The following is a 25,830-nucleotide window of genomic DNA, read 5'->3' as shown; positions in this document are numbered from 1 at the left end:
GGCACGCGCACGCCAACCACATCCAATTATTATATCCCATGATCCTCTTGTTCTTTATTCTTATTAAGCTTTCGTACGTGCTTGCATGCAACATTAATGTATCTGTAGCTTTATATTATTTTAGTGTAAATGAAATGAATAGTGGCAGAACTCTGCAGAGTAGTGCTTGAAGATTAGAAAATGCATCAAATTTGTATTCAGTGAGTATCCAAGAAGTTCACTGCACTGTCTATGCACTTTTCAACAAGATAGAGGCAAATGTGCATAGTAGACAACTTGCTAGTAGTGAGTAATTGCTAAGAAACTGTATGAGTGGATCTGCAATACTCCTAAAGAATAGTTTGCAGCAGTCATCCGAAAACTTCTTGGAATGTGAATGCTGCATCCATTTGAGGGGAAACTACCTGTAATATATATGTATGTATTCCAAATGTATTGTAAAATATGAAAATACAAATTGAAATATGTTCTATCAGTACTTACCCAATAATTATTCAAAGACCCAAGTATATATAATACAGAACTTCCCAGTTAAATTTAATAATCAAATCATAAAACTTACTAGCTGAACAAAAAAAAAATGTTTTTATTTGAAATATTAAAATGGATACTATATTTCTTAAACATAAAATAATATAATTTTTTAATATAATTAGCATCGCAAATTCTCTAATCAATATGACACATTTAAAAATGAACATACACAAGGATTTTTCAATTTAAAATGCCATTAATAATCATGAAAATATATTACGAAATCATATGGCTTCTCATTATTCTTTAAAAGGAAAAGCAACGCGTGATTATTGCAATAAAGTTAACATAATTTATAACAAGCAAAAAAGTATTTCACAAAATTGTATTTCTCATTTTTCTAAGTTTTTTTTTTTTTTTTTTTAAATTTCATGGACACATTTACACATCTACAGTTTAACACTTATATATCAATACGCATGGAACAAAACACAAAAGGCAAGTTAAATTGTAGCAAATATCAATTTAGCTCGATTTATCATCATTTTTTTTTTTTTTACTTTACAGGTGTGCTACTAAAATCCAAATAAATATAAGCATAAGAAATTTGAATCAACAGCCAAATACAGATGTAGATATTTAGCATGCTCAAAATATGAGGCCGAAAATGATGCAGCTTTTATCTCATGTTTGCTTTTTCTCTTCGACCCTCATTAAGATGAGATGCTATTTATGTCGATGATACACTTGACAAAATTTCTTATACTTTTATTAATTTACAATGGTTTGCTGCTTTCTCTTGGGAAAAGAAATGGTGCATGAAAAAATAAAAAATTAAGCTTAATTAATTAAATAAATTTATATTTCCGTTCACTTTGTTTCTGTTTTCTTTTGTGTTAGAATTCTTTAAATAGATATCTCTAGGTTTTTATATAGATATGTTATATATATATGTTGGAGTTAATGCTGGATATAAAAAATGTGGTGTTATATGACACAAATTTCCTCCCCTTCCCTTCTTTAACCACACAATGGGTGTGAAGATTTCAAATGTCATGAACAACCTTAAGATAAGAAACCACAAGTAAATCCTTTTAGAACAAGTTGTCTGCAATAAACTGATATATTTAGGAAAACTGCATACCTCAGGTGGAGGGAAGAAAACAACATCGAGTTGGGTGGTTGAATGAAAGGTTATGTTCGGCGTTTCGTCTTTCAAAGAGTTAAATCATTTTCACAATTTCTTTTTCATCAAACTGAATTTGAAAAGACCTCAATTAACTTTGCTCTAATAATAGTTTGCATAAATAATGTTACGTAATGAAGTCTACGAAATATTACAATTTTTTAACAGAGTTAATTAAATTATGCCTTATAAATTTATGCCTTTATCTCTTATAAACTATTGTTGTCCATTTTTCAGGGAATAATTTATTACTTCCCCCCATTTGGAAGAGTAAATAATTTTAGAAATTTTGTTACTTTACCCAAGAGTCAATCAATCTATTATTTTCTTTAAATTTTTTTCCTGGCCTGGAGGATTTCTGAAAAATTATATTTTGTTTACCATCAGTTTTTATTATTCAAGCATTAGTAATCTTACATCTGCATACAATTTTGACGTTACTACTACCATCTAAATTATTATTGCATACTTAAGTATCACAGAACCAACTGCTTTGAAATTACAACCCCATGCCTATCATTTTTACTTAAAAAAATATATTAATACTGTATTTTACAATTACTGCAAATTGCTAATGCTCATCAGCAGAATGACTTCAAGCAGTCTCTACAGTGAGGATTGGTGATAGATACCAGATTATCCAACCTCTTACCAAAAGGAGCTAAGAATACAGTAAATAATATACATTACTTACAGTGCTACAAATATTATTTTCAGTGGAATACTTATATTTATGTCAAAGTTTAAACTATTAAAATGTTACAAATTTGAAATTAAATGACTTTACAAGCATTAATTAATTGTAATAAATTTCGTAATACTTGCGCAATAGCTGCAAATATAATAATAATTTATTTACTAAAGTAATATTGATTATATTATCTCTTAATATAAAGTTAGTAAAATGTATCTGAATGAAGTAACCAAGAAGTATGAAATTTAATTCCGAAAATAATATTATTAAAGGAACTTGAATTTAAATCGTGAAAAATAGAAATGCAAACTTTTAATATGAAAATTAATAAACCAAGTAATTATCGCCATTGATCAGAAATTGGTTGACTTTTCAAGGGGAACAAACCAACTCCCGTTCAATTAACAATAATTAATTAATGCGAATGTGTTTCGTCTTTTACTCAAGTAAGAATTTTGATGCCAAACTCACAATTTTAGTACTGGCAATTAAGGGCAAATTTGTAAGTTGAGTTTTAATTCAATTAGTGAGATTAAAGAAGTACTACAAAGAATTTATTTTGAATGTAGCAGTTCCGTTAATGGATTTTATAGAAATCTCGATTTTTCTATTTCATAAATATAGCAAAGATTAAATTCAAAATAGATAAAGATATTCAAAGATTAATTGAAAATACATAAATTATAATTCGAAATAAATATAGCAAAGACTGTTTATTATGTTTATAAAAATAGATTTGAATTAACATGCATGAAAGCGAGGGTGTCAGGGGACACTTAAAAAAATTTTATTACTACTATATCCAGTAGAGAAAGGCCCACCAGCGGCCGAGCGGTAAAGTCGCTGAACACTGGTAGTTCGGTCCGAGGTTCGAATCCCGCGAACGGGCTGGCTGCATGGGCGTTTTCGAGGTTTTCCCCATGTGTAACATGTATACGAGCCAGTTTCCCTTAGAAAGTCCTCCACGAAGGCATCCCTCCCCTTAGGCAGATAGCCCTAGTGTGCTTTGCCATAATTAAATACCCCACCACCACACCACCAGTAGAGAAATTTTTTCTCCTACTCAATTTGCTATAATATATCAAGATTTCCATAAAATCCATTAACTTAACGGAACAGCTACATTCAAAATGGATTCTTTATAGTACTTTAATTCATCTCACTAATTGAATTAAAATTTGACTTACAAGCTTGGCCTTAACTAAAATTGCCATTTGGCCCCAAAATTCTTACTTGAGTAAAAGACAAAACACCTTTGCATTTATTAATTATTGTTAATTGAACGGGAGTTGGTTTGTTCCCCTTGAAATATCAACTAATTTCCGATCAATGACAATAACTACTTGGTTTATTAATTTTCATATTAAAAGTTTGCATTTCTATTTTTCTCGATTTAAATTCAAGTTCCTTTAATATTATTTTCGGGATTAAATTTCATACTTCTGGGTTATTTCATTCAGATACACTTTACTAATTTTATATTAGGAGATAATATAATCAATATTACTTTAGTAAATATATATACACAATTCTAAATTTAAAATGTAACACAATTTCAAAACAGCTTTTCAGTTTGTAGAAGAAGGACGTAGGACTGAATGGATCACTTAAGGCAGACTTATTAACCCCCAGAAATTCACAACAAAAGTCATTTAATGTCAGACCCACCAGTAGCTGAGCGGTCAAGCCGCTGAACATTGGAAGTTCGGTCTGAGGTTGTGAACAGGCAGGCTGCATGATTGTTTTTGTGGTTTTCCCCAAGTGCAACGTGTATACGGCCTTAGAAAGTCCTCCACAAACACATCTCTCCCCATAGGCAGATAGCCGAGGCTTTGCCATAATCACATAAACAGAACCATTTCACTTGAACAATCACACATGCTAAGATAGATGGGTTGTAAATAAAGGTAGCAATGCTGTCAAGGAAGATCATGCACACTCACACTAGCAGGTAACAGGGAGTGTTAGATGAAGCTAGTTTTACTACATGGGTTGTGAAAAGCAATCACTGCAATGAAAGATGATGATGCTGTGCGTGACTGAAATAAAAAGCATTATCTGCATCCCATTAAGTATATTAGAAAATCTTTACCAGTGACTATGGATGAAAAATCCAAGTGGCCTGTGGCAGTTATGGGCCACCTCCTTTCCATTGTCCAGCTGCTGCAGAATAACTTGCAGAAGAGGGATTCTCATCAAACTGTATGACCCATCCTAATTTTATCCATATCCCAAATAGGCACCATACCATCACTGAGATCCACAGAAACCAGCTTCTTCATAGCATTTGGTAGCTCCCATAGCCTTTGCAAAAGCTACAGTACTACGATTACATTGAAGAGATGTAACTGAATTTTGCTTTTAAGTTGAATAACTTACCTGTACTATTTATTAACATTATTTACAACCTTTCATATATATGTGTGTGTGTGTGCGATAAAAAGACTGCAATATTGATGGCATAAAAACATAGACAGGATATAATGTAAAATGTTGAATCCGTAATGAACAGCAAGCTGGCAGCCGATGCAGATTAAATCTTCATTTTTATTTCATATAGCAGCCACAAAGAACTTGGCACATCACTTGTGTCTATTTCAAAATGTTTACATTTTTGATAGATTTACAATACGAAAGCAGCAGGAGGTGGCAGTCCAGCTAGGACAAAGTGCTGAAAGCAAGTGCGTTGTGTTCAGGATGAAATCTTAATTCAGTTTGGTTCTCAATGCACTTTGATTGCATAATTAATAGTGCTGTAAAATTATTATTGGTTGCTTTAGTTCCATTTACATGATCAGTGTAAGTCATATGATATACATTAATCTAGAAATGATGCTGTTCAGAAAAAGGGATTACTATTTTTAGAGTTGAAGGGGGGAAATAAATTTAACTTTTACTTTTCTTATCTTACATATATATACTTCTGTAGTCAGTTTTCGGACATGATGAAAGGAAGGTTTATAAACATCAATGCAGAATGCACGTATATCAGCAATGAGCAATAAATTTTAAGGTAAGGAAGGTTTATAAACATCAATGCAGAATGCACGTATATCAGCAATGAACAATAAATTTAAGAACAAATGAAAAACAGTTCTATTTAACAAATAAACAAAAAGAAAGAAAAAGAAAACAAATGAAAATCACATCTCTAAACTATGCAAGAAACTTGGTACTAACTATAAAGGACATGCCTAAGCAAAACCATTTCTAAAAGCCTTTTAGAAATACTTCCCCCCCTCCAAAAAGGCAACTAGAAGTTTACAGCTGACTAAGGACATGTCTAAGCAAAAGTATTTCTAAAAACATTTTAGAAATATTCACAAAAGACAAATAGAAGTTAAAACCAGACTTAAGTTTTATGAATGTTGTAAATTTTTAGAGATTTCCTTTTAACAAAACTCCCATCATTGAAAGAAAGAAGAAATTACCATTTGCTCTGTCTCATGATCAACAGTTAAAAACTGTCTATTTTATAATCTAAATACAGGTCTCAGAATGATGCTTATGAGAGATGGCACTCCAGTTCCTTGTAAGATTAACTACAAAATTTGATTAAAAAATTACCTGAAACTCTATTTTAAATGTTTACCAATAGGGTTTTGCAAATTACTATGAATGCCGGGTGGGGGGGAGGAACTTTGCTTCTTCGATGAGTTAAGGCAAAGCATGTTAAACCAATTTACTTAAGAAAAAGGATACTTTTGTGTAAAAATTATTTAGAGGAACTGGCTCACTTTTTATGTTACATACAGGGAAAACAAGGTAAACCCTATGCAACCTAAGGTTTACAGAACAGGTCTGCTCACTTTTCTTTATTTACATTTTGAAGCCAATAATTTGTTCACCTGCGATGACAATTTCATATTTCCTTTTGAGATATTTTCTCTTTTCATTGGGAAAATAAAAATATAAGTATAATTATACTTTACTATACATCCAACCTGATATATGTTTTCTTTCGACATGATATTTTTTGTTTGTTATACATTTTTGTTGATTTTGATAACAAAAAAGATCATTTTGTTAGGCCCTCCGATTTTACTGGAAGCTTTGTTTAGAATGCTATGAGTATCTTCTCACACGTGATCTTGCATACCTATTATCGTTTTGTGAGCCATATCCAACTGTTTTTATTTTGCGATTATTATGATACACTGCTTTTTCTCTCTAAACATCACTTTTTCAAGGTCTTGTTTCACAAATTTTGAGTACTTCCTTCAAGTTAGAGGATTATCTAGCTTTTGAAAGCATTTTATAGATGATATAATCATTACAACGTTTTAAAAAACTATCTTCTGTATTATGCTCTTGTATCTATAAAAATTTTGAAGGAAAGAGTACATTAACAATGAAACTTTTCACTTGAAAACGTTGGTGAGGACTGGTACTACTGATATTACCAATCTTTTATAATTTATCGAACTGTGTCACTTCCTCACAAGAACGAATTAATAAATGGAAAATTAGAAAGTGCAGGTTTCTAATGAAAATTTGCACTTTCCTTTTCTTAAGTACATAACCAAACAGTACACAGAAAAATTACTACACATATGATTGTTTCAATGAAATTAAAATTAAGCTCTACAAAGTATTATCATGTTCTAAAGCAAATGCATTAATTATCCTTTAAATGAAACAAAAAAAAAAAAAAATCCAACTAGCCAAAAGTTTAGAATCAAAAGCAGGATAGATCTCCTGCACATTACTAAAATTACAAGCAATGTAATATTTATGTACACTCAGACAAGAATGGTTTTTACATACAATATGATATTTGTTTCTGTAACTACAAAGCTAAACATGTAAGAAACTCAGTTTTCTTTTCCTTATACATTAAAAGTGTTAAGAGTTTCAAATAGTAATACATTTTGATTCATGCACAAATATAAGTTTCTTCATAAAATCACAATATTTCTACATATGACAGAATAATTAAATAACACAAAATAAGAAAGAACTATATATTAATGCATAATTATTTTGTTTTTTGCACTTCAACACTTATACATAACACAAAAAGCTTAACAGCATACATTTTGTTGTGGGTAATTACTGTACAGGAGGGGTATAGTTTAAATATACAATAAATTCAATTTGCCAGTCAAGTATACTGTTGTAACTAAAAGAGAATAATCCATGATTTTACAATTTTGAGAAAAAGTGAAATATACGGAAAATGAAGCAAAAAAGAATTCAAACTACAGACACAGGGGAAAAAATATGAAATGAAATATTTCATTTTACATAGTAACCTCACTGTTTATAACCAAGAAAAATATTTTCAATACAATGATCCTGACATCGAAAATTTCAATTATATTGAGTTATTTTTTTACAACGTTTTTCCCTTAATCATGTACCTGCTTACAAATAAAAGAACTTTAACAAATTTAGTATATTAGAAAATGTACAAAAGTCTATAATATAAAATTAATGATAAATTCTTCATAATACTATGTCAAACTCTTTTCTTATCTGTGAGCACCCTTACAATGCTTCCGATACCACCAGCAGCATAAACCTGGAAACAGAAAAACTAATTTCATGTCAATGTTTTCACTGAAACTCACATTCAACAGCCTAATAAATTAATTCATTATTATTTAGAACAGAGGTTCTTGACATTTTTCTTATATTGATCCCTTTCAAAGGAATGTATTTTCATCGACCCCTTACATTCTTCTCTACAATATATAGCATACATTACAATCATAATACAAATAATAATTGCACATAAATAACTTATAGAGAACAATTAGATTAAAAACATAAAAAAAAAAGCTTTGAAAAAAAGGTTTAGCAGATTTATGTTTTATAATTTTTTTAAATTATTATATTTAATTTTACAAATATAACCAAGTTTTTAAGGAAAAAGTCAGATTCTAATTGCAGAACAATTTGATTTTAATGCAATGGTTAGACTTAAAGAACTGATGCAATTTTTTTTTAATATTTGACATAAAAACTCTTTAATTCTTAAATCACCTCATTCAAAAATATTCAACCTGTTTCTTGTTTTCAGTAGCAAACTGGTGACATTACTAAGGCTTGCTTTAGTTAAGTAAGAGGAGGAAGTAGTCAATAATGCTGGTTCAGTAACAACTGCTATTTGGGGATCTTTCTCTGAGATAACTTTTAAATTTCGAAACTTAGCATATCCTTGCTTCACTTGAGCTTAAATATCGTTCAATGCAATCAACTATTCTTGCACTATAATATTAAAATCAAATATATCATAGTTCACTGGTTCTATAAGCCATGCTGGCACATTCAAATCTTTCATGCTTTAGAAAAGAACATTAAAACTTTCTTTTAAGCTTTGCAGCTGGTTCATACATAACTTATGTTTGGAGGAAGTTTTGAACTCTTTGTATTTTCTGGCTGTGTTTTCTTGCATTCCTGTGTTTTACTTTTTTATATTGCACTTTGCATAAAAATTTTTATATTTAAAAGAAAAATATTACTGATTTAAAAAATATTAAATAATTTTTAGGTATCCCCCATTACATTTATTTTATATGATTTCTTTCTTACTACACAATATAATTTCATATCAGCAAGAATTAATAATCAATTAAAATTTTTTTTGTAATCAACGGGATCTTGGTTACACCTATCAAAGGTGCATATTCAGCTATCGGTCAACAATCAACCCCTTAATCATCACTGATCCCCTCAAAAATTTCACTGAAACCTAGTGGGTCATATACTGATCTTGCTGGGAGCTCCCAATTTAGAAAGATCAAAATACTGAAACAACAGAGGCTTCTTCTTCCTTTTTTTGGGGGGGGGGTCCTATTACAAAAATAACTAAAAAAAATCTGGCAAGACATATTACATATCTTGCAGTTAAACTCATACCAAGAGCTGAAGTTTAATTATTGGATATAGTTTCACAGAAATAGTTAAGTAAGTTTCTTAAAGTGTGCAATAAAAGGTGTGATCCTCAAAACAAAACAAACAAACAACAAAAAGAAAAACCTGCATTTTATACAATCTGAAAGTATTTTTTTTACAATGGAAACACAATATTTAAATAAATAAATAGGAAATGCTAAATAACTGCAGATGCATTTAACAAAAGCTGAAAAAATAATTGCTTGCTAATGATAAAACTTACTCCAGAATAACGTCCATTACTGTCATATTGAATGGGTCTTACAAAATGATAAAAGATATACAATCAAACTTAATTCAACAACGAGCTTTTCCAATGAAGTAGATCTTTACACTTAGATACCATTTATAAACAGGTATAATTTAGATTAGTTCCTTAATTCCAGCAAGAAATATTTTTTATCCTAGAATAAAACCGATTTGAAAAAAGAAGCATTATCATCAGTCAAACTCACAACTGCCAAATTTTCATGCATGAGGGAAAAAAAAAAGATATAATAAGTTTCAAATACTTGCCCAACAATTTAACATATTTCACAATTGCTATTCAAACTATCATACTGCTTAAGTTTCATTTATATGAGCGATTGTTCACTCTGTCACTCAAAAGAACTCGCACAAATAAGCAGTGCTTACAGAAAATGGACAATGTCAAGTTGGAAGATCAGCTGCATCTGTCCTTTCTCAAGTATCTGCTTTTTCTAACATTAAATCCACTTCATCTCTGTCTCTTGCGTAAAGAAAGCACAGATCTGACATTTTGATTCCACTATTGACTAAGAGAAAAGTGATATCACTATTGAATTTATGTCTAGTACACAAATCACAGCTGTCAACCTCATACTTTCATTGAATTCACTAAAACTGTATCACTTTTTGACAGCTATAATAGACATACTGTTTCTCCAATGTGTTTGATTGTCATATGGGCCTTATCTTTATGACTAAAATTTTATGTAGCATTCCATATTATCAAGTTAATTAGTAGGTATTGAAAAGGAGAATGTATATTTTTTTAAACAGACTTTTTATAAAATGTGAGCAACTGATCACTGAAATATACAACTTGGTACATTTATAGTCAAAATAAAAAAATAATAAAAAAAATAAATAAATAAAAAAAAAAAAAAACTGAAACACAAACATGCAAATTAAAATTCTATATGTATCTATTCATTTATTATTTTACTTTAACTGATGAATTTATCAGGAGTCCTAAGAAACAACCCAAAATTTTAAAAAGTAGCAAAACAGCACTGTCAAATACTGCATAATTCACACTTTTAATCCCTTTCTTACAACATTACGGCAGCTGGTTATTTTTTTAATTACATGTTCAGAAAACTTGGAACATTAAAGGCCATACTTGTGCAGGGGGGAGATCTGCTAGTATGTCCCAATATGCTCAAATAAGATTTTACTTTTCCACTTACTTGTATGACTTTAAATAGTTACTAAAGAAATTCTTGGCAGCATAATAACGTGGTCAATATTTGAAATGGAAGGACTTTTCTAACTGGAAGAAACACTTTCATTCAAATAAACTTATCTTACTCAGTGCTACTGGTATTTTAATGCCAATATACTGATTTTGTACAATGCTGCTGATAACACTAAATATTGATATTAGATGGCAGTTTAGAAGAAAAATAGGTACTTACCTATTAATGGAGAAGGACTGGCTAACTTTGGTGGTAATTTGATACAGTTAGTTTCTCTTTAGTTTGGGTGAAAATTTTTGGCAATCGCTTCTAAAATAGCTTCAAAGGGTGAAGCACAACTTTCTGCCACCAAATGAAATCTACTAAGTATGAGTTCAAATGTTGTGTTGCTGTATCCTTACATTTATTGTTCGACCATTTTGAAACTCCATATTCGATCAATAGCAAAACATAGTACAGTCAAAAGTCGTTAATTTGGACACCCATAATTCGGAATTATCTATAATCCGGACCTCAAAACTAAAAACTTTCTGCGCATGCGGCGCGTTGACACATGCGCATAGGCGTTTATGCGTGCGCGTAAGACCTTTTACGACTGCGCATATAAGTGCGCGCAAGTGCAGAATACGTTTTCGCGTGCGCGTTTTATGTATAATGGACATATAAGCTAAAATTATCTAATTATCTATTTCAGTTAATGTTGATGATTGCGTTGTTCCTTAATTTTCGAATTGGATCCGGCTTATTATTTTTTGCAGACTGTAAGAGCAATTTTATAAAAGTAAGCTTAAACTTTCGATTATATCAAATAGAATTTCTGATATATAAAGGATCTAAAGCGAAAGTATGTTTTGAAATCCGAAATTTGTTTATCAATTTCACGCTGCTCGGCGGGGGGAATGCCACGGCGGGCGCGTAATGAATTGGAAGTTGATCTGTCAGCACTATCCTTATCTTCAGCGCAGATGTTTTTATTTTATTTGGCTTATAATTCCTTACCAAATGTAGTATTTCATCTCGATATGCTCCGTCTTTGATATGAATTAAAACAAGTTCTTCGTCATTATAATTTGCTTCCGATAGCGAAGAAAAGGACAGAGGTTATTGAAAACAAAAGAATTCCGATTGACAAATTAGTCGGTGTTCTTGACACAGCAATTATAGGACTTGAACAGTGGAACTTTGTAACTGAACAAGAAATTATGTCTGTTTAATAGAATTAAAGAGAAAGTATTATCACATGAAACGAAGCAAAACTTAAACAACTTACACTGAAAGAAATGTTTATTTAAGTAAACAAATAAATATTAAGCTTTTTCTTTTTGCAAATTTTGATACCCTTTAGATCATAATTGTTCTTTATTTCATAAATTACGGTTTCATATTTTTAATTTTATAATTTCTGCATGCCATCTTACGAGATTTAAACTGATGATCTATAATCCGGAATCGCCGAAGTCCCGACGAGCCCGGATTAACGACTTTTGACTGTAAAGAAATAGCAAAACATTTATTGTTTTGTAGATCCCACAGACACATGATCGAACAATAGTCTCAAATTAAAAATATATATATATATAGACATTCTTAAAATTTAGTTACATCAAATGGTTACAATAGTGATTAATTTGTATTACGGTGCCAAAGTTGGTAACTATTCACTCTTTTGGCTTTTTCTCCATTAACACGCAAGTACCGAATATTAAGTTATGTTGATGGCATTACATTCTTGCTGCATATTTCTAAAAAATGAATTTAGTTAAAATGGTAATAAAAGGCATTAGTGTTTCACAATTAAATGGTATTTTCTGACTATCAGCCCCTGTGGTTTTAACATTCAGTAAGACTACTATATTTTCTATTCTTTAATGAGTATACATACAATAATAGCAAGTGCATATCATAATGGCATAAATTTGTGGAACAGGAAAGTAGTATGTAGCATCAACACACATGGTGAGCTACTGGGATGTAACACATACAGTACTACTGGGATATAAAAACAGAGATAAATTTTATAAGTGATCTTTTTTATTTGGAAAGCTCAGCAAGGGATCATTTTGAAAACTATTAACTGAATAATATCCAACAGCTTACCATACAGATTTTTGTTCCTTTCCTCATAAAATACTTAACTATTTATGAGCAGTATCTTTGCGTTGTAAAGACAGAAACATTTTCAGCCATTTACAGTCTTCATGGGAGCACAGATAATCAGGAATTAGCAATTAACCCCTTCGCACCGACTGTCACGTATACGTGCCAGCAACGAACACACTTATCTACCGGCCGACACGCAGGCGTGCCAGAGCATTGTTGCGTTATCTACCTACTGTCACGTATTTGTGCCAGCACCTTGGAACGTTTTTCAAACTATAATTTCTGCCACAAGATGGCACTGTATGTCCATATGGTTTCAGATACATGTACATTAGACTTTCTACTCGAAATGAGAGAAGCATGACTCACATACACGTGTTTTTGATTATATAAACAAACGGGGAACTAAATGTTTCCGAATGGCGTGATTTATGACGTCTTTTTAAATCGCACTTTATTCGCATGTGGTAGTTGTTTATTGTAAGTAGAAGTTTTATATGCGCTAAAGCATTGAGTATTTCCGTTTACAGTTCAGTTTTTAGAAAATAATTAGATCTTGTTAGACGTGAATTTTTTTTGTTTTTACCGTTTCAATGTCGAAAATGTTTAACAGAGCATGAAATAGCAGAAATGATGCAAAATATTTCAGATATTGATTCTGAAAGATTAACTGAAAGACATTTTCCAAAACTTTGTTCAGAAGAGACTGATAAGAAAATGAGACGACGATGCTTCGTTTGTTCACATTCCCGGAAAAATCCTCCAAAACGACAAATGAGTTATTACGAGTTCAAGGAATGTAACGTAGGACTGTGTGTAGATTCCTGTTTTCAAATTTTTCATACGAAAAGAGAATTTTAAGTAATATATTTAGTTTTCAGATGTATAATGTTAAAAGTCATACAATGGTGAGTAATTAAAATAAAATGTGTAAAATATGCATTTAAACAAGAAATAAGGTAATTAAAGTATATATATAAAAATATCTATAAAGCATAAGCCATTTAAATACTCTATAGAGCATTATTAAACAATGCGTTGATACTTCGGAAATTTCATGGATTTAGGCTTAGTAGCAAAAAAGCCCCCGGGCCTGGAGAGACACTCGCGGAAGACACTGCCGGCCTCCGTGATAAGCGCGCGTTTTCGCTACCCGGCTCGAAGGGGTTAAACTACCACAAAAAAAAAAAAAAATTTATCAGTTGCCTTCCAAATTTTAAAAATGAAATTATACATATACAATTTAATAGTTTCTGATTATCTGCATCCCAGCCAATACATCAGAAAAAAGTATTCATGAGGAAAAGCAGTAGTTTGGAAAGTATACGTTTTTCATACTTTAAATAATATTCATTTTACAATGTAATTTCTGTAATTACTTATGACCTCTTGCCAGCATGATGGCAATTTGTATATGCCATTTTTGAAAAATGTCCTTAGAGGTGAAGAATTCAAGTAGTGCTTTGCTGACATGTGCTTCAGTTTTGAATTTTTCCCCCTTCAAAAAATTTTGCAAGGTGAGAAACAAGTGATAATCAGATTATCAAATCTGGGAAGTATGGTGGATGTGGCAGAACTTCTAAGCCTAGCTGTGTGACTTTTTGACGAGTCACCAAAGGTCTGGCACTTTCATGCTTCCTATTGAAGTGCTGGCCCCTTTTTCGATTGCTTTGTTTAAATCATCCACTTGCTGATAGTATCTCTCTGAATTGAGCTTTTCTTTAGGTCTCAAAAGCTCATAATGTATTGGTCCTTGGACATCACACCATACATATAGCATTCGTTTATTCATGCTCAAATTTGGTTTATAGGGGGAAAGGGGAGGTTGTCCTGAATCACAGTATTCTTTTCATAATATGCTTTAGTAGGTAATCCATTCTCACTTCCAGTTAACATCGAGTCCAAAAAGGGTTCATTTTTGCTCCAACTAAGCACAGATGTGTATATGATGACTCAATCATACAAATTATTCTCACTTAACTCACGATGAGCCCATTTGGAATATTTATAACTAATCCCAGTTTCTAAATATTATCTGAAATGGTTTGTTGAGCTGAATTAAGTTTTTCTGCAATCCTCAATTTTGCCAAAAAAGGATCTTTCTCTATCATGGTCTTGACAATATCATCACCAATCAAAAATGACCGCCCATCACTATGGTTGAGACCACCTGCTTTAAATTTTTCGCATCATCCCATGGATATTTTATACAAAATTGCATCTCCACCTAAAACTATCACTAAATTTTGACATGTTTCTGTAGCAAGTCTTCCTTGATGGAATTCATACAAAATACAGTATCTTAAATAAACTTCATTGGTTAGCCATGTTTATATGATCCTGTCTCACTTAATACTGACATGAGACACTTTTGATACAGTTAACTTACAAGAGTAGAAACCTGGTCTTGAATTTAGAATTAACATTAGACTTGGTCTCAGTTAATTTAGGAGAGCAGGTCTATTGATAGTGATATTTGAATATTAGTTTGAAATTTAATCTTTCTATCTTTTTTGAATTATTTTTTGATGAACTGCTCGTCCTTCACATTGTTACTGAAACTAACCATTTTGTAGTTAAGTATAAGAACCAACACCTTGCAAATGAAAATCAAGAACAAAATCGTGGCATTCAACAAGTTTAGAAGAAATATATTTTTTTAGGCATACTGATTTCACAAGGTATAACAATAAAACCTGATATTGCACTTTACTGGTCTAAAAATAAATTGACCGGAACTCCATTTTAGAGATCTTTTTTATTATAAAAACATGATTTTTATTAAACTTACATCTTTTTATTATACTTTTACTCAAAACATTAAATTTTGTGCATTAATTTTTTTTTCTTTTATTCTTTATTTTGTGAAAGAAAACAGTTTTTAGAAAGTTAAACTTGCACTCATTTTCCCCCAAATACATCACATAACTACACGCACCTGTGTGAAAAACCGTGGCACTGGGAAATGAAATTGTATGTTTCCCCGCAGCAGTTACGGGGTTAAAAGATAAGCTTTTAAGTTCTAAAGAATATTTGAAAGATAAAGATTTTGTCACTGAATTTCTTAACAGTATTGTTGAAGAAAGGAAAAAGTCCGAGGAAATTGAGAAACTATGTTTGATGCAAATCGAAAGTACAGGGTTCGTACACATTTCGGCACACAGAAATTAAGTACTTTTAAGGACTATTTAGTGAAAAAAAATTAAGGACCTATGAGCAATTGCGAACTGAATAAATTCAATTAAAAATATTATCTATGCATAAATTTCACTTTTGTAATATCATCCTACAAATACAATAGATCCCTAAGTAGTATGCATTATTCCCAAATATGAATTAACATAATTATTAATAAGTTTGAGAATAAAATAAATCATAAAATAAATTATCAAGTAGCATTATATTTTACACTTATAATAGTTGGACATATTTGAAAGAAGATAAGACACATTTACGTTTTACTAACAGTTAGCTTTATGTTGAATTTTTTTATGTCTTATTTTGTCACATACTTGGTCAGTTTAGCAAATAGCAGGCAGATTTTATGTCAAACAGCATAGGTTAAAATGAGAAGTAAGATCATAATCAGCATGATTCATAACAAAAGACTGAATGTTGTTGCCGCTGCTGCTTGTTTAGAGAGAGAGACCTGCTGATTAGAACAAACCTGAAAGGCCTGATGTAGCCACGGTTGGCAAGTGTTGAAAGTTAAGCTCTGTTTGATGCAGTTAGTGTCATAGGTTCGTGTAGAGTTCCAGGAGTTGTAACCCAGTTAATATACTTTTAGGTTCCAATAAGCCATTAAAGCACCAGAGGTGATAAGTTATTTTGTATTATTTTAAGTCTCACTAGATGCAAAGTTTCACTTGCATTTTTACATTTTTGTATTTTATCTTGTGACCACAGTGAGTATTAATGGAAGGCAATAACTCGCTTTAATATGTAGACATAATTTTTCAGGGTAAGCAGTTAGTTATAAATAATTAAATTAGGTAGTTTGATAACCTTATTCATTATGGATTTACATGGCCACTATTAAATTTTATTTAACAATATTTGTTAAAAATGCCCTATTAATATTAAAATCTAATAAAATTTTACAGTTTAAAATATATGTAATTTATGGCATTGAGTCTTAAACGATATTAGGATAATTACATATTAAAAGCTACAAAACATTTATGTTTTGTATCAACAACACTCAACAAAATATTTATCCATCATTTTAATTTGAAGCCTTCCCAAACATTTTGGGTAGTTTATACAGATTTCCTTCTCTTTAAGCATCTTTTCTAACAATTAGAAATTTGTCTTAATATGCAAACCATTGCTCTCGCTAGTTTCTGCGTGCTTTATCTCCTAACTTGTCAACCTCCCCATAATGTACCTACGAGGGTTTACTTGATCTGGTAAAAGTTAATAGTCTAAAACCCCCAACAGACACGAAGCATATTATTGCTATGTCTGAAAGTAACTGCAGTATCAGACAAAGGTTTAAATAAGAGGCTTATTTAATAAGAACTTAGACCATAAAGACATGTTCTGATGCTAACAAAATCAATTACAGCTCATGGTGACGTAATTAAACAAGAACAGTCAAATTCAAATTTACTAAATTTGTTTAATTAACTCTATCATATGATGAAATAGAAATGGGAAATTATAGTAAAGGCTGAATTCATAAACAACTAGGTAATTTACATAATAATAATAACTGCACATATCTTGAAGAATAATTTTCTTTGTGTATTCAGTTTCTTTCTTCAACACATTTCCTTTTCATTTTGGATTTAATTAAGGATTTCTGTTATTCTAAATTTCACTAAATGCATTTAGAATGTATAAAAAAAGAGACTAATTTTATTTCTTCAGTAATATAAACATTTAGAAGAAATATGAAATATATATGGTAAAGGCCGGTTACAGAGCTGATGTGGCAAAATTTTTAGAACTCAGTAACACACTGAACAACAAAGTCTAGAAATGGCAAAACTTTTAGAATTTAGAGCAGGCATTGGACGAGGCAGCAGAATTTAGAATTCACAGAGACTGCATCAGGTGGGAAAATGCCTAGTGCCAGCTATGTGAATGATGCATTAAGCCATATTAGATAAATCTTTTAAATTGTAAATTTTCAATTTCTTTATTAATAAAATATCCCTTTCTATAATGCCTGCCCATGTGATAAGATTAGAAGGATTTTTGATATTTTCCATGCTTGAATCTAATGAAAAGTAGAAAAAATAAAAGGAACATAAACATGTTAAAACATTCAAATATTATGTTTTCATTGTTCTTCCAGACATTCTCCAAAAAGTAAAAAATTCATTGCAAACTTTCTGTAAAATACATCCATTACGTGTTGATACCATGGAGACATTTTTCATTTTGTCACATATTTCTCGAATCTTCTAGAATCGTGGATCTATAAATCTTGCCTTCAAATCCTTATCAACCTTCCAAGGTGCAATGTCTAAAATCCTAAAAAAAAAATTATCCCAACCAATTCTGTAACAGCAAAAAGCCAGAAACATTTGATGGGGGGGGGAGAAAAGTGTAAAATTAATTTTATATAGATAACTGATGCATATTCTGAGACAATTACTTGCGTAAAACTCTTACTATGAAAAAATTAAAAAGAAGACATTTTTAATTAATTATATAGCTAATTTTGCTTTTGCTAAGAGCTGTTTTGTAAATTCTGCTTCAGAGCATTATACCTTGTTTATTTTTCAGATTCAAAATATTGTATGATAAGTTGCCAAAATGAAACTTTATAGTATGACAGCGAAAAATAAAAATGTTTTATTCTAATGTTATCTTTTTAATATAATTTCAATATACTACCATTATTTTAATGTTATTTTTAAAATATAATTTCAATATATTACCATTATTTTAATGCTATTTTTAAAATATAATTTCAATATATTACCATTATTTTAATGCTATTTTTTAAATATAATTTCAATATATTACCATTATTTTAATGAAATTTATCAATGTTATGATGTTTTAAAAAAAAATTGTCGAAAAATTCTCAGATCTCAGAATTAAAAATTTTCTATAGAAACTTATCTTAAAATCGCCAAAATGTTGATAAGTCGCCAAATTTCGAAAAGTTTAATAAAAGAATTCACATCCCCAAAAACAAAAAGTTGTTTAAAAGCTCTTTATTAGAAAAAATGAATTTTGAAATGCTTATGTTTTATTCTTGCTTAGAAACTTGAGTATCTCATCATTTATATTTGAAATAGAAACAAATTATAACCCATTCAAAAGATAACCACATATGTCAGTGAATCACCCAAAATGTTTCTCCAAAATGCTAATTCACACTCAAAATGGCAGTAGTAAAAACAGACAGAAATTTCAGATGATTAAAATTAAGGACCTTCTGCTGAGTTTGGCCAAAATTAAGGACTTTTAAGGACCAAAAATTGATTCAAAAAAATCCAAGGACTTTTAAGGACTCTTAAGGATCGTATGAAACTAGTAACAATGTAGAAAATACAATTTCATTAGATAAGCTTTTGAAAGCTGTACAGGCATTATCTATTTCTGTACCTAAAACGGGTGAAGCATGGAACTTACTTTTTTGATTCAAAAGAAAGAGCTTTTAAGCATAAGAATGTAATAATGAGTTTAAGTCTGAAATTTTACTTAAACTGATAGGGGACAAATATTCTAGTATATATTACATATGATGATTTGAAAGATTAAGAGAAAATTAAAACTTTAATCCTTACGGAATATGAACCATCGCCAATTATATATTTAGAGAATTTTCTCCAAGCTAAAAGGTTGATGGGGGAAAAACTCATTTGCAGTTCGCTTCTTGTTTAAGATCATGTTGAGGCCTTATTGTAAAAGTAGAAACGTCAGTGATTTTGAGTCTTTAATTAACTTAATCATTTCTAACAAACTTTTTCAAACATTGAACAATGATTTAGCATGCCATGTTGCAGTTTGACAAGGTGAAAGTTGGCTTCGTGCAGAAGAACTAGCGAATGAATGCAACACTTATTTGATTGAAAAAGGTAAACCTTTTGATGACATAAGAGGTGAAAAACGCACCAATTTTCGTGATTCATGCAACCGAAACTAAATATATTCCACCAGCACTGAGAAATGATTCAGTGGTAAATGAGAAAAAACATTCGTTTAAACCACGAGAATGTTATGCGTGTAGTAGCAGTTTACATTTGGCTAAGGATTGCTCAAACAGACGAAATAAATTTGATAGGTCAAATAAACAAAACGATAATGTTCCACTCAAACCGAAAGTTAACGCTTCAAGTGCACCGAAGGACAATGCTGTTGTTACAAATGCAAATTCTAAATATTTACAAAACTGCGAGTGTTCTAAAGGAAAACTTAATTTATATACCTTGGAAAAGATTACTATTTACACTGCAGGGAAGCAAGTAGAAGCAATAGAAGATTCAGGTACAGAAATACCAATTTTGAAGACTTTATTAATTTCTGATTTAAAAATAGAAAGTAAGGGTAAAATTGTTTTAAGTTCTGCATTTGGCAATGTCACACAAGCAACATTAGCAACTATTCCCATTTATTACAAAAAACCAAACAGTTGCCTATATTCGTATGAGGAATCTCTTTTTGCGTTGTCAGATAAACTCAATGTTTAATTATGCCAGATGTATGGGATCGCATATTTGAAGGCAAGAATGAATCAACAGTATTCCCCAAGACAAAAACGGAAACTCATAAACAAAAACAACTTGAGGTTGAAGCCATTGAGAATGTCAAATGTAAATCTATTTTATGGCTCAGTTGCGAATCAAGATGATGAAAGACTAAAGAATTATATGGAATCAAATAAATTTACGGCTGGTTAGAGAAAATATCCAACATTAATAAATTCTTTTAAGGAAGCAGAATTAGGGAAGAATAATTTCTTTTTACAGGATGAACTGTTATTTAATAAAGAAAAAATAAGTGGGGAAAACACACAACAGTCAGTTTTGCCCAAGAATTATCGAAATAAAGTCCTTCAACTAGCTCACGATTCCATATTCGGAAATCATTAGGTATGCTGAAAACTAAAGAAAGAATTAAACTTTCATTTTATTGGCCAAACATATCAAAATATGTAGAAAATTATTGCAGAACATGCGAAAAATGTCAATTAAAAGGTCCGGGAAAGACAATCGGATAAAATTCCAATTACTCCTATTGTCCGCACGCCATGTCCCTTTCATACAGTAAATCAAGATATTATTGGTGAAATTTCACTGCCTTCAGGAAGGAAACATAAATATTGTCTATGTTTGATAGATAATCATTCAAAATGGCTGAAAGTCATACCTTTAAAAAGTCTTTCAGCTAAAGCTACTTGTGATGCTCTTTTAGACATTTTTATGAGAACCGGAATTCCAGAAATAATTTGTAGTGATCAGGGCACTAATTTTACATCACAATTCGAAAAAAGGTTAGGAACTCATCCTCGTTTTTTGACACCTGGTTACCCAGCATCGAACGGCTCAGTGCAAAAATGGAATCGGATATTTAAACAAATGTTAAATCATGTAATTCACACAGATCCTGTTAATTGGGACAAGCATATACCTTATCTACTTTTTGTGTATCATGACATTCCAAATTGCCACTGCAGGTGTATCTCTATTTAAGCTTATGTACGGTCGTGAAACTAGAGGTCCCTTAGTTGTATTAAAATCATCATGGTCCAGTGAAATACCATTACCTCTTAATCTAAGTAATTCAGCAGTTGATTACCTACAGGAATTAAAGATAAATTTAGAGAAAGCAGCTGATCTTGCTTTTTTATCTACTGTGGAAAAAAAAGAAGCTTACGCATATTATTTTAACCATCGCAAAAGTATGAAAGAATTTTAAAATGGTGATTTAGTATACCAGACTCTAGCAACAAGCTATATGCTAGGTAGACATTCAGATATTATCACTTGTTTAGATGTTTTGAAATGTTAGTGGGAAATATGTTTAGAAGAAAGTCGTGATTTAACATCGTTCAAGACACATCGTTCCAAATACCATTGGAAGGTAATGCCTTTCGGAGTAAAAAATGCAGCTTCTACTTTTCAGTGAGTGATGAATGATGCAGTGATTTTTGCAAAGCCTATATTGATGATGTTGCTTTCTTCTTACCAGATTGGAATTTGCATCTCAAACATTTAGATGCTGTGCTATCTACATTCAGTGATCTCAGATTTATGGTGAATGTAAAGAAATGTGTTTTTGCACGTTCAGAGATAAAGTATTTAAGACATATAATAGGAGTTGGAAGACATGAACCTGATCCTGAAAAATTATGAGCCATCGAAATTATAGAAAGTCCTAAAACGAAGACTGCTCTAAAGAGTGTGTTAGGTTTATTCAACTGTTATCATGATTACATTTAGAAATATGCAGAAATAGCTCGCTCATTGATGGAGCTTACGAAAAATAAAATTTCTGAGATAATTCCATGGAGTGATGTTGAGGAATCAGTATTTCAAGATCTAAAACATTGACTGTGTAAAGCACTAAAACTTTACACTCCAGCCTCCCTCTTGAAGCCAAAAGCTCGTAAGCCAAAAAACTTACACCACACAGTGTGATGCTAGTTCCTATGGTGTTGGTGCTTGCTTGTCACAACGAGATACTAAAGGCAATTAGCATCCTATCAGCTTTGCCAGTCAAAAACTTTCGAAAACTCAGCAGAACTGCTCAAATATTGAACGTGAGGCTTAAGCCATTGTGTGGTCATTAAAAAAGTTCGAGTGTTGGGTGTTTGGATCGAATATAGAGCTGATCACAGATCATAATCCATTATTATATTTGCATAAGTTGGCACCTCATTCTGCCAATTAAAAAATGCAGATAGTCTTTCAAGACTAGTTAGTGAATGAAATAGGTGTGAACTAAGTATGAACTGACATATTCAAAAATTTGCATCAATTACTTTTCGGTGGAATTGTACAAAAGCTACTTTCCATCTGGTTTGAAAAAACATTTTGGTTATTTTCATTTGCTGTTTTGTTATAATATTGTGTGTTGAAATAGTATTGTACATATGTTGTAATACAGAACTCCGGTATGGTATAAAGGCATCTGTCTGTTCGTCTGTTGTAAGATGACTGTTATATTGCACTTATTTCAAATTATGTTATTACGTCACATATACATGTCGTATATTTTGAATTTATTTGGTTGAGAAAAAATATATAATGAGATACTAGGCAAGTATTAGTATTACATTTGTAAAAGTGTTTATATATGTCATTTAAGTGCTAAATTGTTTATTTCAACGTGAGACGATTCGAATGCCAATAAGTGTATTAATTATTAAGCATTGGTATACGGAGTATACAATTTAAGTTTGTGAACTCCTTTGCTGGTTCAGTTTTTAGATTCTGCTTCGCTTCGGCATAGCACAATCTTACCGAGGAGGATGTCATGTATCTGGCTGCGGTCAGCCAATCAGCTGCCTACCTCGCGGTCAGAATCCAGCAAGTGAGACAGACGAGAGTTGTCTGCAGAACATGTGGTAGGATGTTTACACCTGAGTTGTAATTTCAAGTTTAGCCAGTGGGGCTGATTTAATTTGTAAGGTATTGAACACCTGTGTTTCATTGGAGTTATTTTCTTAAATTATGTAACTATTTTTACATAAAAGTTGTGCTTCTATATATAATAAAGAGTTAAATTTCCAATAATGTATTGTGTAATGTGTCTGTCATTCTGACAAGCATAACAGGTAGAGAGGTGGAACTTTTGGAAACCCTAGTTAACTGCGTTACCAACAGCATGAAAATAAAATTGTGATCTGTGTACTAATTAGGGAAGATCATATCCCATATCAATGTCATAAATGTAAGGGTTTCAAAAAAGGTGAGTACTTTTGTTCACATAATAGTAATTTTAAGCATTTGTGTAAATAAGAGGATCTAAGTAAAAATAATTTTTCTCCAATTACTTCATTTCTTAACATAAGGGTTTCTCCCATTAAATAGTGCAAGTTTATTATTTATATAATAAAATATATTAATCTCTGCAACAACTATCATTGAAAATCAGCACACTTTTAAAATTTTTTGAAAAATTAATGATATATTTATTATAAATTCGGATTCCTACGAACTGCATTAGCTGATGTCACATATATGAAATAAGGTTAAGCCAGTTTTCCTACATTTAGACTTTACAGATAAAGAACAACTTTTCTATATTTAATACAGTCAATGTTCACTATAATCACTATTCCATTATAACAGCAGTGCAAAAAATCCCAAACTGCTGGCAACATGTTGAATTTTCTCTTGCTAAAATTTGCTATAATAACCCCTTATACTGAAAGTTCGCACTGTTGAAACCTATTATAATGAATGACCTTATATATTCTACACTAAGAAGTGTTTTAAGGGGAAATCACTAGAATTTTCATTCTAATTACCACGGCTCAGAATGCATTCTTTGTGTAGGATACAAAGAGTCATTGTAACAAGTTCCAGCAGCATGATTACTTTTCCCAATACTCTCAAGCTATGAAAATTAAACTAATTACACAATATATAATTTTCAAACACAATACTTTATTTAAGAAAAATCAAAAGAAATTTACAAGTATAAATTTTTAAACTCTGGAGGTTTTTCCTTATAAGCTTAGTCAATAAAAAAAAATAATAATAATATGCAGTATTAGTACCCAAAGGCATCCCATGAATTTGCTGGAAAATCCTTTTTTATGAAGTTGTGAAATAATGTTTCAAAATTGGAATACAAGATTTTCAAGTAAACTAACGGCATACCTATGGGGTCTAATTACTCCGCGAGTATCTGCATCAATATACTTTTTCCCCAAAAAAGAATAATTCATGAAAAAGTCTCAATTTTATTAAAAGGAAATTCATTTAGACTTTCTGTTACATAAACAACATTATTTCTATTCAAAATGAAGGTTTGATTGAAAAAAAATTTACCCTTCTTGCCTCGAACTCGATAGGACCATAATTATAGGCAAACTGATTTTCTTGACCGAAGGATTATCAATCCTACAATTTTTTTTTTTTTGACAAAAGCATATTTTTAATTTTCCCACCATTAAATTAACTGGCATTTCACTATTTTGAAAAAGCTGCTGCCAGTATCATCAACCAAGTTCAAAGAATTAAAAATACTTGCACTGATATTCTTTTTATTCGAAATAAAAACACTCCTTGCCACTCTGAAGATAAACAACTTCCTAAATTATTTTATTAATAAACGAACTGGACCTAAATTACAAATTTCTTTAATTTAAATTCTCAGGCAGACTAATTGTAGGTGTGTAATTTTTGTAAAAAAAAATTTGTAAACTTTTGTATATTTATTTTTTTCCATTCTGGTAGCAGATTTCTGTTACTAACAAGGCCAACCCTCTTCAAGTCCTCTCCAATTTTTTCTTTTCTTGTTTGCTTTACTGCTACCAGAAATTTTAATTTATCAATTACTGTAACATGCTTTAAATACCATCCACCCTCCTAATTTTAAACTTATACATTTTTTGCTTACATCCCCATAATTAAAAGCTTCTCTGATTCACTGTTTGCTTATAACTACTCCTTCTATCCCTCCTCTCTCCAGCACATCATATGGACAAACAATTTAAATTCTGCATTCACTTGGGATGACCTCATAACTGCATTTTGCCTCAAGCTTCCATTTCAACTTAAAACTCTGTAGTAGTAAATACATTTTCTTCCTTGTTTTGTTAAGACACTTGAGCCTAAATAGCTGCCCTTTTATTGGATTTATTTTTATTGTATTTACAGGCTTTATCATCTTTTTCATCATTATTTTGCATTTTTCAGTGACATTTCTGGAAATTATTGATAGTCCACATTTTGAAGTTTTTAAGCCTTTTTTCTGTAGTTAAAATTAACATATGCTTTTAAAATCTTTGTTGTACTTAACTACTTTATAATTTTTCAACTATATTTTTGGAATTTACCAATACCCTACATTTGAAGTGCTTTATTTATGCTTATTTATTTATTTTTTAAAGTAAAATT

At 30.9% G+C, this 25,830-nt stretch overlaps 1 protein-coding gene across 1 annotated transcript in view; it reads right to left on the bottom strand.

The window, feature by feature from the left end:
• Positions 1-562: 562 nt before the first annotated feature.
• Arpc5 (Actin-related protein 2/3 complex, subunit 5) overlaps positions 563-25,830 on the bottom strand; it is a 48,996-nt gene continuing 23,728 nt past the window's right edge. The window contains exon 4 of the mRNA XM_035350572.2: positions 563-7,878. Within this exon, the coding sequence (XP_035206463.1) occupies positions 7,816-7,878 (63 nt within the window). The 3' untranslated portion in view covers positions 563-7,815. The remainder of the gene's footprint in view (positions 7,879-25,830) is intronic.

Source organism: Stegodyphus dumicola, chromosome X2 (genome assembly GCF_044657685.1).
Source record: "Stegodyphus dumicola isolate Sdum_Otavi_A_Nest chromosome X2, ASM4465768v1".
Lineage (NCBI taxonomy): Eukaryota > Metazoa > Arthropoda > Arachnida > Araneae > Eresidae > Stegodyphus > Stegodyphus dumicola.
Note: the sequence above shows the minus strand (reverse complement) of the source record. Positions and strands in the feature narration are given on the sequence as shown.